The sequence below is a fragment of the Phyllostomus discolor genome, chromosome 2 (genome assembly GCF_004126475.2).
Source record: "Phyllostomus discolor isolate MPI-MPIP mPhyDis1 chromosome 2, mPhyDis1.pri.v3, whole genome shotgun sequence".
Lineage (NCBI taxonomy): Eukaryota > Metazoa > Chordata > Mammalia > Chiroptera > Phyllostomidae > Phyllostomus > Phyllostomus discolor.
In genome coordinates, this window is record NC_040904.2 from 100966478 (window position 1) to 100983700 (window position 17223).

Sequence of the window (17223 nt, forward strand, 5' to 3'; positions counted from 1 at the left end):
AATTGGGGGTCTGGGTGATAAAGGTGACAGGATTAAGCAAAGTAAACAAACAAAAACTCACATAGAAAACAGTATTGTGTACCAGAGTGAAAAGGGGGATGGGGCAGGTAGACCAGGGCATGGGGGGATAAATGGTGATGGAAGGAGACTTGACATTGGGTGGGGAACACACAATACAATATACAGATAATGTATTATAGAATTGTACACTTAAAACCTATATAATTTTATTAACCAATATCACCCCAATAAATTCATAAAAATTAAAACAAAAAACCCCCCAGAATGTCTTTCTTACCTATATTATCAAAGTAGAGAAGACCTCAAGTGTATGTGTGCTGAAAGGAGAAAGGGTTCTAGAGAGGTTGTAGGGTGAGTTGAATAGTATCTAAGTATTTCTTGCTTCTCCTGAGAGTCAGATCAGCTTAAGAACCTTTTTCCTCCCTTCCCAGTAGCTGTTGGAAACATGCCTCTCCTATGGGACCTCTGGGAACTTCTAGGTTGTTAGCATGTAGGTAAGAATGTTTTGCCCTTTACCTACTTATGAAGGGTAAAAGAGAACAGACCCTAAAACAGCATCTTCTTCCAAGTTGATGAAAACAGAACAACAACAAAAAAAACACTTGTTTCTAACTACTAGGTAATTATAGATTACAACACCTATTATGTATTATCATGATTTTTAATACAGTAAACATAGAAATCATTAAAACTGCTTCATTAGGACATTTAGTCTGGCAAAAAACCCCTAAGTTTGGGAAACAGCTTAAGCATACAGGTGATAAAATATGGCAAAACTGAAAGACTATGAAGCATATAGGTGAAAGTAAAATATAAACCAACAAGACAGTCAAAAAGTGAGGTTCACTGACTGAAATGACTATAAATTGTAAATATGTTTCTGGATTCATATGATTTAATTTCATGTTTGAAAGCATGCATGTGCACACACACACCACAAACAAGTTAGCTCTTAGGTCATTTTATGAAAAAGTCATTCATGATAAAGAATGCATTTCTCATGCAGTCTAGCTTAAAGCTAAATATTAGTTCACTATTTAAAAATATTTTTTGATAACTTTTATTTTAATTGTTGTTCAAGTACAGCTTTCTGTCTTTTACTCCCATCCCAGCCCACCCCGCCCCGTGCTCCCCACCTCCCTCCCATTTTCACCCCCCTTAGTTTTTGTCCATGTGTCCTCTATACTTGTTCTTGTAAACCCTTCCCCTTCCCCCCTGAAATTCCCTCCCCTCTCTGCTCTGGTCATTTTCAGCCTGTTCTCTATTTCAGTGTCTTTGGTTATATTTTGCTTGTTTGTTTGTTTTGTTGTTTAGGTTCCTGTTAAAGGTGAGATCATATGGTATTTTAAAATATTTTTATAACTGAGAAATGCAGCTGCACTAAGAGTTTCAGTTTGCTTGTTTTTTTTTTAAAAAAACACTGACTTCTGCAACATGCAAGTTTCACTTTAGCAAACTAAAACTTAGCTTTAAGTTATGCTGAACAAAAAAAATCACCTCTGAGATGGGTCTATTTAAGTGACCTGAGAGCTAAGTCATTTATGTGTGTGTTCTTTTCATTGCCTCTAAGAACCTGATAAGTTAGTCATATCAAAAACTAGGCCATGTCTTCAGCATTTCATTTTTAGTCTACTTGAAATAGACATAAATGATAAACTATATCATATCTCAATAACTTTATCTATTCACGCCCTATTTACTGAGAAAAATAAGGTTGACATATTTATACATGTTTTTATTATAACTACATATAAACAATTAATGGCAATTTTTGGTTTAAAGGGTTTACAAAGTAATCAACTATCACTGGCTCCCCCCATAGGCTTAGACCACAAAAACATCTTGTTAAGTGAATAGATTGTGTATTTGTTACATTACAGTCTTGTCTTACATTATGTCCTTTGCTTTGAAAGTGCATCTGGTTACTGGAGTGCTGTTACTCAGAAATGTATAGAACAACAATGAAAATAAGAATAAAAGAAACAAATTAGAAAATTGGGGGGAAAACCCCCAAATCTCTACGTTTTCACTCAGCTATACTCTAATTAAGATGTACCTAGACCTCTCGGGTCATCATTCTTCTCACCCAAATTTTTTACCTGAAATTCCTCTGTAAAATAATTACAGCAGATGGAAGCTTCTTTAATCTCTTCCTAGTTTGGAAACCCTTCCAATAAGCTTGAATCAAGCAAGCTGCCTGATGTAGTTTCTGAAATTAAATGCCAGAATTAACTGAGAGTCATCTAAAAAAGACTTGTTTAGTAAGTTTACCTCTTAAACTATCAGGCCTGAGGAAATATTAATATCATCTCTAATATGCTGGGCATGAGGCAACATTTTCTTAGGCCATGTCAAGGAAAGTGTATGAATATTAAACCTGACCCCCCAAAGGAGGTATGTTAGGCTCAGGCAATATCTAAAATGTGGATTCAAGGTATGAAGAACTCTGTACAGGCTAAAAAATAAAAATAAAAAAGGTCTGGTGTTAAAATTCAGTCCATAAATAATCCCTTTCCCCTTCAAACTATGGCTGCTCTGGATCTTGGGAAATAACTAAAAAAATGGGGAGAGAGAAAAAAATTAAAGATTCAAGAGGCTACCACTCCAAATTTTGAAATTAAAACATGTACTGAAATGTTAGCAAGTATCATGCATATCATTTTTCATAAATTAATACCTGTTCTTCTACTTCCTGATGGACCTTAGGGCTTAAAAGGCAAATGAGTTGTCTAAATTCTTGACAAAACTCTGTCCCAGGTTCTTGTTTATTTAGCAGGCTTCTGAGTCCTGAAATGGAATAAAGAAGATACAACTAATACTAATAAAACATGATTTTATTAGCTAATCTGTTAATTTGAGGTTAAAAAGGCTGATTTAGAAACAAAAGAATATAATAAGATTAATCACATGATTTTGTTTTTCTTTATCTCAAAGACTTTTAGAGTAAGAACTTTAGGATACTCCTCTAAGAGTTCTTATGTGCTCTGTCCTAAAAATTCTTGTGCAATCTGAAGCAAAATCTGTTTAGTCAATCTCTTTAATTAAAAAAAGGAGAGTGGAATCATTGCAGTAAGTCAAAAAGTAGAGATACATAATTTACTTTGTTTTAACATAACTACCTTAAACTGAAATATTTTTTAAAAATTTTAAAAGATTTTATTTATTTATTTTTAGAGAGAGAAGGGAGGGAGAAAGAGACAGAAACATCAATGTGCAGTTGCTGGGGGCCATGGCCTGCAACCCAAGCATGTGCCCTGACTGGGAATCGAACCTGTGACACTTTGGTTTGCAGCCTGCGCTCAATCCACTGAGCTAAACTAGCCAGGGCATTGAAATATTTTTTTAAAAAGATAACGAATACATACTGAGTAATGCCTACCCAGTGGAAACACTTAAGCAAGTTTAATAATTAGTCATTATTAATTAAAGTTACTGTTAAATAAAAATATACAGTACTGTAAATAACTTGGGACAAATCGGTAAGTTCCTGAGCAAATAGTATAGAAGTGTTATAACACTAAAATATTGTACTTTCATTCCAAAATAAAACACAACAGTATGAGGTACAAAGTATGTACAATTTCCAAGGCATGTTGAAATGACATATTATAATGTATATATTCAATGTAAATAAGTAAGCTATAATGGCTTTGGAGTGTATAATTGGGGAAGCCACTATATGAATCTTTCCACAATTCTTACTCTTTTAAGACTGAAGTTCTCAGGGAGTGGGGTGGATGGAGGTGGAAGAGGGGATAGGGGGATAAATGATGATGGGGAAAAAAAGACTGCAGTTCTCAGTAGTATTAGTAATTGTAAAATATCTTGAAGAAACTGAGTAAGTTCCACTATTAAAAAAAAGAAAGGGAAGAAGGATTGTTAAGGTGAAATTCCTTTATAATGAACTCTGATGGAATATTTGTGTTTCTACAGAAGAAATTACAGATTTAAAAAATGTACATCTGGCACAATACCAACTAGATGGTTTTATTACTGGCACTTTCTCTCCCTCTCTATCCCTATAACACAAAATAATTACAATGTTCACAATAATGGCTGGTACAAGGCAAGTCAGTAAAAGTGTACCAACAAAAATTATAAAATAGCCCTGGCTGGTGTGGCTCAGTGGATGGAGTCCCGGCCTGGGAACCAAAGGGTTGCCGATTAGATTCCCAGTCAGGGCATGTGCCTGGGTCGTGGGCCAGGCCCCCAGTAGGGGGCGCTCAAGAGGCAACCACACACTGATGTTTCCCTCTCCTCCCTCCCTTGCCCTCTCTTTAAAAAAATAAATAAAATCTTTAAAAAAAGAATTATAAAAGAACATTTTGGTATTAAATGCATAACATTGCATTCTAACCTTTTAAATTTTCCACATAATATAACCCCATATAAATGCATATATTTAATAAACTAGAATCCATTTCCCTACTGTAAGAAAATATACTGTAGTGATTCATGACTCTGGCTAGCAAAGAAATAAAACAAAGCTAACATATAACTTTATTGAAAATTTTTAAAAACTGTGTAATCTTAAATAAATTACCTAACTTTTCTATGTCTCTGTTCCCACTGCTATAAAATAAAGAATAAATAGCCCTCATAGGGTTGTTATGATGATTAGATATTTCAATGAATTTAAAGTATGTAGAATAGAATCTAACACACAGTAAACCTTCAATTAAATGGAAGCTATTATATGAGAATGGTAATACATTAAGCCCTTTCCACCTTACATTTTCTGACTTTCTATTCACATATACATTTGATTTAGTAGTGAGGAAAATGTTTTGTTTTTGAGGAATGTTTGTTTTTTAGCAGCGAAGGAGTTAAAGAATAATTATTAATTGATGTAAAGATCAAAAGTGCAGTCAATTGTCAAGCACAGCTCTGTTTTCCCCAGTAAAGTTAGTCTTGGTAAGGTCACTAATCTGTTTGGTCATAATTTTATAACATTATGTGGTACATTCAATACACAACTTTTTTGTCAGAGAGAAAGTAAATATTAATTGTCAACTCATCAACAATGTACCATATGCTGTCTGTGAAGACAGGAAGACAGCTTTATTACATAAACACTTTTTCCTCAAATGGTTATCTGTTGTGATAGGGTTTCATTTGCACATTTTGATTATTGCCTTTTTCAATAAAAATGTTATTTTTTCAAATCTCAAGAAAAGAAAGAATAAATGTACTACCTTTGTAGCAGGCACTTAGTCTTAGTAAAATCAAAATTTCCTGATGGGATTGTGCCATCAACAGTAGCAGCTTTGTAGCAGTATTTCTCATGACGGGACTAAGAGTTGATAAAAGCTTGAAAATAACTTCATCTAGAATTGAATGAAGTGTTTTTGCTTCTATTCTGAGTAAATCACCACTAATAAAACAAAAGAAAAAAAAGAAAAATGTACCATTACTAATTGATATATACATATCACAACAAATTAAAGATAAAATGTTCAGCAACTTGATGCCTGACTGGCCTGATCCAAGAAGATAACCATTTTTTTAAATATATAGCTTAGTTCCAATAATGCAACACAATAATTAATATTTACTGAATTCATACTATGTCTAAGGCACCATGCTAGGTAAAATAGGGAATACAAAGTAGCCAGAGGCCCTCTCCTCAGAAAAACATACAACCAAATTGTGGAGTAAAGATAAATGTGTAAAATATTAAACAGATGACTCAAAAGCTTCAAGACAACAATAAGAAAATCACAAGACAATAGTATATGGTTCATTGCTTAATGATGTATGGAGACAAAAATGCTTGACTGTACTAGCTAGAAACTCCAGTACAATGTTCAGAAATGGCATTGTTCAGAGTGGGCATTCTTGTCTTGGTCAATATTACAAGGAAAGCATTTAGTAATTTACCATTAAGAATCTCAACTGTAGGTTTCTCCTAGATGTCCTTCAGCAGGTTGAGGAAGTACTACTTTCTATTACTACTTTGCTAAGAGTTTTGTTTTAAACTGAATTTACTGAGGTAATCTTGGTTAATGAAATTATATAGGTTTCAGTTGTACGATTCTATAATAAATAATCTGTATATTGTATTGTGTGTTCTCCACCCAAGGTCAAGTCTCCTTCACTACCATTTAACCCATCATACCCTCTTTTATCTTTCCCAAACCCCCTCTCTCTCTGGTAATCATCCTATTGTTGTCTGTGTCTATGAGGCTTTTTCTGGGGGTGGGAGGCTTAATCCCATTACTTTTTCCAGTCCCCAAACTCCCTTCCCATCTGACAGCTGTCAGTCTGTTTTCTGTATCCACGAGTCTGTTTCCATTGTATTTATTTTGATAAACACATAAAAGTGAAATCATATGGTACTTGCTTTTCTCTAAATGGCCTATTTCACACAGAATGACACTCTCCAGGACCATCCAAGACATTACAGAAGGTAAGATCTCATTCTTTTTACAGACGAGTAGTATTTACATTGTGTAAAAGCACCACAGCTGTTTTATCACTCATCTACTGATGGGTACCTGGGCTGCTTCCAAATCTTGGCTATTGTAAACAATGCTGTAGTAAATATAGGGGTGCATATATTCTTTCAAATTAGTGTTTCAGGTTTCTTCAGCTATAATCCCAGAAATGGAATTTGCTGCGTCATAAAGCAATTCCATTTTTAAGTTTTGCAGGTAACTCCATACTGCCTTTCACAGTGGCTGCACCATTCTGCATTCCCACCAACAGTGCACTAGCCTACACTTGCTTGCTAATTTATTAATGATAGACATTCTGATAGGCATGAGATATCTCATTGTGGTTTTAATTTGCATTTCTCTGATGATTAGCAACAATGAGCATCTTGCATGTCTATTAGCCATCTGCATGATCTCTTTGCAAAAGTGTCAGTTCAGGTCCTTTGCCCATTTTTATATCGGTTTCTTTTTTCTTGGTATTGAGTTTTATAAGTTCCTTACAAATTTTAGATATTGACCCACTATCAGATATATCACTGACAAATTCATTCTCCCATTCAGTGGGTTTTCTCTTCATTTTGTTGATGGTTTCCTTTGCTATGCAAAAACTTTTCAGTTTGATGGTGGTCACATTTATTTTTTCTTTTGTTTCCCTTGCCCATGAAGATATATCAGAAAAAATATTTCTATGAGAAATGTTCGAGATTTTACTGCCTATATTTTCTCCTAGCGTTTTTATGGTTTCAAGTCTTACATTTAAGTCTTTAATCCATTTTGAGTTTTTCTTGTGTATGGTTTAAGGTGGTGTAGTTTCACTTTTTTTGCATGTCAAATTTTACCTATACCATTTACTGAAAAGACTGTCTTTACCCCTCTGCATATTCTTGCCTGCTTTGTCAAATATTAATTGACCATATAGGCATGGGTTTATTTCTTGGCTCTCTATCCCATTCCATTGGTCTATATGTCTGTTTTTATGCGAGTACCATGCTGTTTTGATTACTATGGCCTTGTAGTATAGTTTGATACCAGATAGTGTGATTCCTTCAACTTTGTTCTTCTTTCTGTGGCTAGCTGGGGTCTATTGTAGTTCCATATAAATTTTTGGATTATTTCTTCTAGTTCTGTAAAATATGCCATTGGTATCTCAATAGGAATTGCACTGAATCTATAGATTGTTTTGGGTAGTATTGACATTTTAATGATACTAATTTCTCCTATCTGTGAACATGATACATGCTTTCACTTATTTTATCTTCTTTAATTTCTTTCTTCAGTGTCTTATTTTCCCAGTAAATCTTTTAGATGTTTGGCTAAATTTATTCCTAAATTTACATTTTTTTCATGCAATGTAAATGGGATTGTTTTCTTAGATTCCCTTTGTGACAGTTTGTTATTGGTGTATAAACTGCAACTGATTCCTGGATATTTATTTTTCATCCTGCTACTTTACTGAATTCATGTATCAATTCTAATAGATTTTATTTAAAATGTTTGATTTATTTAATTTTAGAGAGAGGGGAAGGACAGAAAAAGAGGAGATAAACATCAATATGCAGTTGCCTCTCACACATGCCCAACAGGGGACCTGGCCCACAACCCAGGCATGTGCCCTGACTGGGAATCAAGCCAGTGACCCTTTGGTGCAGGCTGGCACTCAATCCACTGAGCCACGCCAGCCTGGGCAGTATTTTGATCAAAGTTTTAGGGTTCTCTCTATACAGTATCATGTCATTTGCAAGTAATTACAGTTTTATTTCCTCCTTTCCAATTAGGATGCCTTTTATTTCTTCTTCTCGTCTGATTGCTGTGGCTGACTTCCAGAACTATGTTGAATAAGAGTGGTGAAAGTGGACACGCCTGTCTTGTTCTTGACCTTAAGAGGAATGCCTGCAGTTTTTACCTATTGAGTGTAATGTTGGCTATGGGTTTGTCATATATGGCCTCTATTATGTTGAGGTATGTTCCTTCTATTCTCAGTTTGCTGACAGTTTTGATCATAAGTGGTGTTAGATTCTATCAAATGCTTTTTCTGCATCTATTTGTATGATCTCATGGTTTCTATCCTTCATTTTGCTTATGTGGTATATCATGTTTATTAGTTGTGGATACTGTAGCAACCAGCCCTGGAATAAACAGCACCTGATCATTGTGTATGACCTTTTCAGTGTGTTGCTGGATCCAGTTTGCCAATATTTTGTTGACAACTTTAGCATTCAGCAGGGATATTGATCTATAATTTTCCTATTTGTAGTGTCTTTGTCCAGTTTTGAAATTATGATAATGCAGGCCTCATAAAATGAGTTTGGAGTTTCTTCCTCTTGAATTTTTTGGAATACTTTGAGAAAGAGAGGCATTAATTCTTCTTTGAACGTTTGGTCAAATTCACCCGTGAAGCCAAGTGGTCCAGGACTTTTGTTTATTGGAATTTTTTTTTTTTACTGCTTCAATTTCATTAGGTGTAATCTATCTATTCAAATTCTCTGATTCTTCCTGATTTAATTTTGGAAGATTGTATGTTTGTAGGAGTTTATCCATTTCATTCAGATTTTCCAGATTTCATCAGGTTGTACCAATCTTTTTGGCATATAGTTGTTTGTATTCTTTTCTTAGAATCCTTTATATTTCTTTGGTATCAGCTGTTACTTCTGTTTCATTCTCTTTCATTTCTGATTTTATTTGGTGTCCTCTCTCTCTCTGATCTGATTAGAAGTTTGCCAATCTTTGACAAGTAGTACAGTCATAGTAAGGGATTTTAATCCCCATTGATATCAATGGATAGATCTTCCAAACAGAAAATAAAAAAGACCTAGACCTAGCTGGTGTGGCTCAGTGGTTGAGTGCCAGTCTGTGAATCAAAGGGAGGTGGGTTTGATTCCCAGTCTAGGACACAAGGCTGGGTTGCGGGCCAGGTCCCCAGTAAGGGGTGCGTGAGAGGCAACCACACATTGATGTTTCTCTCCCTTTTTCTCCCTCCCTTCCCTTCTCTAAAAAATACATTAAATAAAATCTTGTTTTAATATTGTCTTTTTCTTAAAAAAAAAAAAGAAGAAAAGAAACAAGAAAACTTCTGCCTTAAATGACACATAGAGCAGATGGATTTAATTTATATATTCAGAGCATTTCACCCCAAAGCAGTAGCATATACATTTTTTAAGTGCACATGAAACATTTTATATAATAGACCACATGTTAGACTACAAAACAAGCCTCAATACATTTAAGACTGAAATCATATCAAGCATCTTGTCTGACCATAATGCTATGAAATTAGAAGTCATTCACAAGAAAAAAAATAATAAACAGTGGGGAAGGATGGGTGGGTGGGCTGGGATGGTAGTAAAAGACAGAAAACTGTACTTAAACAACAATTAAAATAAAATTTAAAAAAATATACTCAATAAAAGCCATTGGAATTGTAAAAAAAAAAAATAAAATGTTACATGGACAACAGTAACAACAACAACAACAAACTGAAAAACACACAAAGACATGGAGGATAAATAACATGTTACTAAACAATGAATGGGTTTAAAATGAAATAAAGGAAGAAATCAAGAGACACTCTGAAACAAATAAAAATGAGAATATAATAACCCAAAACATGAAACACAATGAAAGCAGCCCTAGTAGGGAAATTCATAGCATTACAGCCTATTTTAAGAAACAAGAAAAAAACTCAAGTAAACCACCTAACTTTACTGTTAAAGGACCTAGAAAAAGAACAAAGTGCAAAATGAGTAGAAGAAATAATAAAGATCAGACCAGAAATAAATAAAAAAGAGTCTAAAAAAATAGAAAACATCAGTGAAACCAAGGGCTGGTTCTTTGCAGTTTTTCTTTTTTCAAAAATCAGGAATAAATGTTGAATTTATCAAATACTTCTTCTGCATCTATTAATATGATAAGTTTTTCCTTTTCTGGTTTGTTACTATGATGAATTATACTGATTTACTTTAGAATATTATACTAGTCCTGAATTCTTGGGCTAAACCCAACTTATTCAAGTTGTATTGACTTTTTAATATAGTTGGGTTCAACTTGCTAATTTTTGTTTATAATATTCTGCACCTCTGTTCCTTAATATATTGATGAGTAGTTTTTTCGTGTCTTTGTCTGGTTTTGGTATCAAGGTATTGCTGACCTCATATAATGATTTTGGAAGTATTTCTTCCTCTTCAATTTCCTGGAAGTATTTGTTTAGGATCATTTAGTCCTTAAATGTTTAGTAGAATTTATCAGTGAAGAAACTGTCTAGTCCTAGAATTAGTTCTGTGAAAAGTGTTTCAGTTACAAATTCAATTTTTCTTAGTTATAGGGATATTTAGGTTATCTATGGTTTCTTGATGAGTTTTGGTAGTTTGTGTTTTTCAACTAAGTTGTTTGTTTCATCTAGACAAAGTTGTTTCATATTATTCCCTTGTACTTTAAATATCTATAGACTCGACCCATCTTATCTCAAATTCCTGATATTAGCAGTTTGCATTCTCTTTCCCCCCATGATCAGTCTTGTTACATGTTTATTAATTTCATTAGATCTTCTCAAAGAACCAGCTTATAGTTTCAGTGATTTTCTCTATATTTTTGTTTACTATTTTATTTCTTCTTTGATTTTTATTATTTTCTTTCTTTTGCTTACTTTGAGTTTAATTCCCTCTTTTCTTAGTTTCTTAAAGAGAAAGCCAAGGTCAATGATTTGAGACTTTTCCAATACAGGCATTTAGTGGTATAAGTGATATAAATTTTTCCGTTGACATTATACTGTTATACTAGTCCTGAATTCCTGGGATAAAGTCCTGATTTAATTTAGATGCATCCCCCCCAAATATGGACATGTTGTGTTTTCATTTCCATTCATTTAAAAATAATTTCAAACTTAATTTCTGATTTCTTCTTTGTCCTTTGGGTTATTGCATTGCTATTTCCCAAATGTTTGGGGATTTTTTTTAGAGATCTTCTTGGTGTTAATTTCCATTTTAATTCCATTGAGGGCAGTATGAGTTAAACAGTTTTGTTTATTGGAATTTGTCCCCCCCCATTGTTTATCTTTGTTAATGTTTATTTGCATTTGAAAATAGGCATTTGCTGTTGTTTGGTAGTTTCTGACAATGTCAATCAGGTCAAGTTAGTTAATATTGTTATTCAAATATTCTGCAGTCATAATAATTTTTTCTCTTCTTATTCTATTAACTATCAATATAGTTAATAGACATCTATTGACTATATACACATCTATTGACTATTGGGTATACTGACATGTTTCACTTTAACTGAAGATTTGTCTATTTGTTCTTGAAGTTCTATCAATTTTTTAAGTGTATTTTGGAGCTCTGCTATTAGGTCAATAAATATTTTCTTGATGAATTGAGTTATTATTATGAAATAACTTTATCACTAATAATATTCTTTACTGTGAAACTTACTTCTTCTGATATTAATGTAGGCATTCTGGCTGCCTTTTGACTGGTATATCGATTTAGCATGGTATATCTATTTTCATCCTTTTACTTTTAAGCATATATCCAACTGCATGCTTCCATTTCTCTCCTTCCAGCATTTATGTTACTGTTGTAATTATTTAACTAACACGTATGTTATAAAACCCCAAATACATTACTATTTTTATGTGAGCAAATCTTATGTTATTATATAAGAAAAATAAGCCCTGGCTGGCGTAGCTCAGTGGATTGAGCGCGGGCTGGGAACCAAAGTGTCCCAGGTTCGATTCCCAGCCAGGGTACATTCCTGGGTTGCAGGCCATAACCCCCAGCAACCGCACATTGATGTTTCTCTCTCTCTCTCTCTCTCTCTCTTTCTCTCTCTCTCTCTCCCTCTCTCCCCCCCCTCTCTCTCCCCCCCCTTCCTTCCCTCCCTAAAAATAAATAAATAAAATCTTAAAAAAAAATAATAATCTTAAGCAGTTACCTATAAATACCATTTCTGATATTCTTCATTTTTTGTGTAAACCTACTTTCCTTCTGGCTGCAGGACTTACTTAAAACATTTCTTTAAATGTGGGTCTGCTGCTGACTTCTGAAAAAATATTTTGCCTTTATGTAAACATATTTTCACCGAGGATAAAATTTTAGCTTGACAGTATTTTCTTTCAGTATTTTAAAAATGTTGCTCTACAAACATCCAATTAAAAAATAAATAAGCCACAGGGATGTAGTGTACAGTACAGGGAATATGTCAGCAATATATAATAACTTTGCAAGTGACAGCTGGTTACTAGACTGATCACCGTGATTATACTGTAAGGTATATAAATGTCCAATCTCTGTTGTACACTTGAAATTAACGATATTGTATGTCAATTATACTTTTATTAAAAAAATTTTAAAAGATATACAAACATTGCTCAACTACCTTTTTCTTCAATTGTTTCTGATAAAAATGTTACTGTAATTCCTCATCTTCATTCCTCTGTATATAATACCTTTTTCCCTCTGGCTGCTTTTAATATTTTTTCTTTTCACAGTTTAAACACTTTGGTTACATGCCTTGGTGTAGAATTTTCTTCACTTTTATTTGTCCGGGGGGTTTCATGAGCTTCTTGAGTGCAAGATTACGGTTTTCATCAAATTTGGAAAATTTTCAGCAACCATTCCTTTGAATATTTTCTTCTGACTCTACTATCTCTTTTAGATACTCTGATTATACTATATAAAGCTATTTGAAATAGTACTACAGATCAATGATGTTCCCTGTCTCCTTCTTTCCTATTTTTGATTACTTTTCTCCATTTCATTTTGGATAGTTTCTACTGCTATGTCTTCAAATCCACTAATCTTTTTCCATGTTAATCTGCTATTAATCCAATCCTGTATTTTCATCTCATTTTGCGTCTTATATATGTCTCTATTAAATATCTTGAACAAATGAAACATAGCTATAATAACTATTCTAATGTCCTTGCCTGTTTGTATATGTTAGTCTTGATCAACTGATTCTTCTCATTAGGGGTTCTGTTGTTCTGCTTGTTTGTATGCCTGGTACTTGTATGAATTTTATCTCATTGGATGATAGATATTTTTGTATTCCTAAAAATATTTTTAAGTTTTCTTTCAGTTAGAGATTTTCAAGAGCCATTTTAGCAAAACTGGTAACAATTCTGACCAAAACAAAAAAACAGAAATGTTTTGTAAAAACCAAGTCATCTGCTGATCTGTATTGTTTTATAGCATAATTGTAATTGTAGATTCTATCTGAACATCATCAGTTTGCAGTGACTATAAGAAGTGATCACCTTCTCTTCCAAAGGAAGAGAAAAGAGATTAAAGCAAAGATTATCTGATAGCACAAGTGGGACTCCCTTATCCTTATGAAGTCAAATCAAAGCATTACCATTTCTGCTAAATTTTCTGCTCTGTGTACTTTACAATAAAGATTCTAAGAAGTAGGCAATTTCAACAAGATGTAGTTAAAAATTAACTGAAAATAACTTGATTCTTTTGGGTCCTGCTTTTATTTTGTTTGGATGGTCAGGAATAGTGCTCGGTCTAGTGATAATTATGCCCCACTACCAAGGTAAAATCTTCTTGAGTACTCTACACAATGGTCCATACTTCATGAGATTTTCCAGTTTGGCTGTTGGAATCAGGCACTATTCTTGGCTCTGTGTGACTTTCTGATACTGCCCCTTTTAATCCTTTTGGATCGTTTTCCCTTACATTGGGTAGTTTCCTAGAACATATGTGCTGATCAGCAGTCTACTGAATAATGGAAGGGAACTCTCTGAAGATGTCTAGAGTTGTCTCTCTATGTGGCTCTCTCTTCTATGATACTGTCTTATGAACTCTAGCCATTTTGTTTTCCCCAGACTCTCAGCTCTATCTCTTGAATTCGGCCTGGCTGGAATACCCCTCCCTGCATCACTTTGTTCATTCCTTTTTCTCAGGGCTCACTTCCTTTCATTGACTGAAATCCAGTTTCTTGAAGACTGTTTTTCATGTTTTACCTGGTGTTTGTTTTGTTTTGTTTTTCGAGTGATAGGGTAAATCCATTCTATTATTCCATCCTGATCCCAAGTGGAAGTGAAATCCTGATGATTTTATTCATTAGTTTTTAAAAACCATTCCCCTGGTAGCAGTGCCCAAGGCCAAAATGTTATTACTTGTAGTTGGATTACTATGGTTTCTTCCTCTAATTGCTTTCTTGGTCTAAAGTTTTATCCCCCATAAATCTTTCCTCCACAGTGACCAGAGTGACATAAGTGAAATACAATCTGACCATTTTTATTCACTTTAAAAACCTTTCAATGGTCACCATTTCCCACAGAGTAAGACTAGTGTCCTTAACACAACATATAAACTCTTCATGATTTAAGTCTCTGCAGAACTTGTTAACCACCTTCACATACCAAATTTTAAATGCTGGCAACAATGAACTATACCTACTCTTCACCCTCGGTATGTTTTTACTTATCTCTGTGCATTTGCTTATGTTGTTACATCTGACTAGACATACTTTTCTTCCTTGTTAGCTAATTTCTCATTCTTAAAGTTTCATCTCAGTTGTTACCTTCTCCAGCAAGCATCACCCCTCAGTTTAGGTTAGAATCTCCTCTAATCAAACACTTGTGCACACCTTTAACATTGCAACTTAATACACTATATTATAATATGTTCATGTGTTGCTCTCTTCCATTATATTGTAAGTTACTTGAAGACAAGGTTTATATCTTAATCAATTTAGTAAGCCTAACACACACACACAGTGGGCACATAGTAGATGCTTAATAAATCCACACTGAACTGAAAAAAATCAATTATTTCAACTGTGAATTCCATTTTAACTTATTGCTTCTTTTATGCCCTTCCATAGCACCTGGTACAATGCTAAGCATTTTGTGATCTTAAAATTTTACTTTACAAATGACAGTAATTTTTTTTCACAAACTGTGAGATCTGGAATAAAACCTTAAGCTCTCAAATAAGATGGCAATTTAATAATAAATTTTTAGTGTTTCAATGTATTTTACATTTATTTTTCTAAAAGACACTGGTAATAAGTGTCATGTACAATCCACATGCAATTAATTTCAACAAAACTGAAATAAATTGATATTGCTTCTAATCAAAAATAAAAATTATAAATATTTTGTAAAACCAAGTCACCTGTTGATGTGTAGTATGTTCTGTACCATAGTCATGACTGTAGATCCTATTTGAACATTATCAGTTTGCAGTAAGTGCAAGAAATGATCACTTTGTAGTACTAAAGTAAGAGAGAAAAAGGAAAATTAAAACAAAGATTCTATAACACAATTGAGATTTGCTTGTCCTTTCCAAACCAAATCAAAGTATGACTATTTCTGCTAAACTTCCTGCCTGTGTGTAATTAACAATAAAGAGAATTTTTGAGATAGGCAATTTCAATAACCATAAATAAGTGATTCCATTTTTTAAATCCTTACTCAAGGACATGCCTGCAGATTTTAGAGAGAGGGAGAGAAATATTGATGTGACAGATATTGACTGGCCACCTCCCACAAGTGCCCCAACTGGGGACCAAACCCACAACCCAGGCATGTGCCCTGACCAGGAATCAAACCCACGATGCCTCAGTCTATAGGACAATGCACCAACCAATGGAGTCACAATGACCATAGTAGTCATTCCATTTCTATGAACAATTATGATAAACAGTCAGAGAGCATCTGCAAATACTAAGCTAAGAATCTCTTATCTCCCCTTAAATAAAATATATCTTAAATTTGAATCTTTTTCTAGTAGTGAATTTCAGTGAATAAAACCAAATTTTTTGTGAAGAGAAACTATGAAAATGGTACATATGAATATAATCACATCCTTAAAAAAATTTAAGCCCTAGCTGGCGTAGCTCAGTGGATTGAGCTCGGGCTGCAAATCAAAGTGTTGCAGGTTCGATTCCCAGCCAGGGTACATGCCTGGGTTGCAGGCCATGGCCCCCAGCAACTGCACATTGATGTTTCTCTCTCTCTTTCTCTAAAAATAAATAAATAAAATCTTTAAAAAATTTTTAATTGTTATAAAATGTATCAAGCTTGCTAACATTTTGTTTTTAAAAATAATATAATCATTAAGAACAAAATAACACTTGCTTTTATCAGTTAATAATTTTTAGGTTCTCAGCAGCCAGTTATGAAGACTTGGCATTGAATGTTTACTGCCAAGTTGATTAACCTCTGGGAACATTCATTTCTTCACTAGAAACAGCAGCTGTATCACAGACTACTGTAGAATGTCCCAGAATGGGGTAGGTTCCCAATAAATCTTAGTTTCTATTTCCTTCTCCACTAATTAATCAGAATTTTAATTAAGGCAGAATCAGTTATGTGGCAAGGAAGAACTGTGAACACTCCCTTAGTTTCTACAAAACTAACTCCTTTCCTCTTTCTATCTCCAGAAGGAACATATTTGATTTCTTTCACATATTGACTAGTGTTCTTCATGTCTGTTTACATAATTTGTATTTCAATATTTCACTAGACGTCACTTTTAAAATAATTAACAACATCAAAAAACAATTCCACTACAATTAAATATTTCTGTGGCTTATTTTCTAGGACTTCCATTGTAAAAAAAAAATTATTTTAAGTAGCTGGGATAAGTAAGTATATTACTACATTTTTACCTACTTAAAGATGTTTTACTAACTCTTGAATTAACTTTGAATTCACTGAAATCATGTAATATAGGAGGTCTGTCCGGAAAAAGTCCAGCCATTGCTAATATAATGAGAACAGTTTGTACCACATTGATGTAACCTGGTAGCCAAGGAG

The 17223-nt window shown here is 33.7% G+C and overlaps 1 protein-coding gene across 4 annotated transcripts in view; it reads right to left on the reverse strand.

Moving 5' to 3' along the window:
• IQCB1 (IQ motif containing B1) overlaps positions 1-17223 on the reverse strand; it is a 51228-nt gene that overhangs the window by 19249 nt on the left and 14756 nt on the right. For 3 of the 4 annotated variants that reach the window (XM_028504545.2, XM_028504544.2, XM_036018164.1), the window contains 4 exons: positions 15578-15677; positions 5217-5395; positions 2699-2808; positions 2121-2230 (listed from right to left, as the gene is read on the reverse strand). In XM_028504545.2, the coding sequence (XP_028360346.1) occupies positions 2121-2230; positions 2699-2808; positions 5217-5395; positions 15578-15677 (499 nt within the window). The remainder of the gene's footprint in view (positions 1-2120; positions 2231-2698; positions 2809-5216; positions 5396-15577; positions 15678-17223) is intronic. The other variant, XM_028504546.2, reaches the window with a different exon arrangement.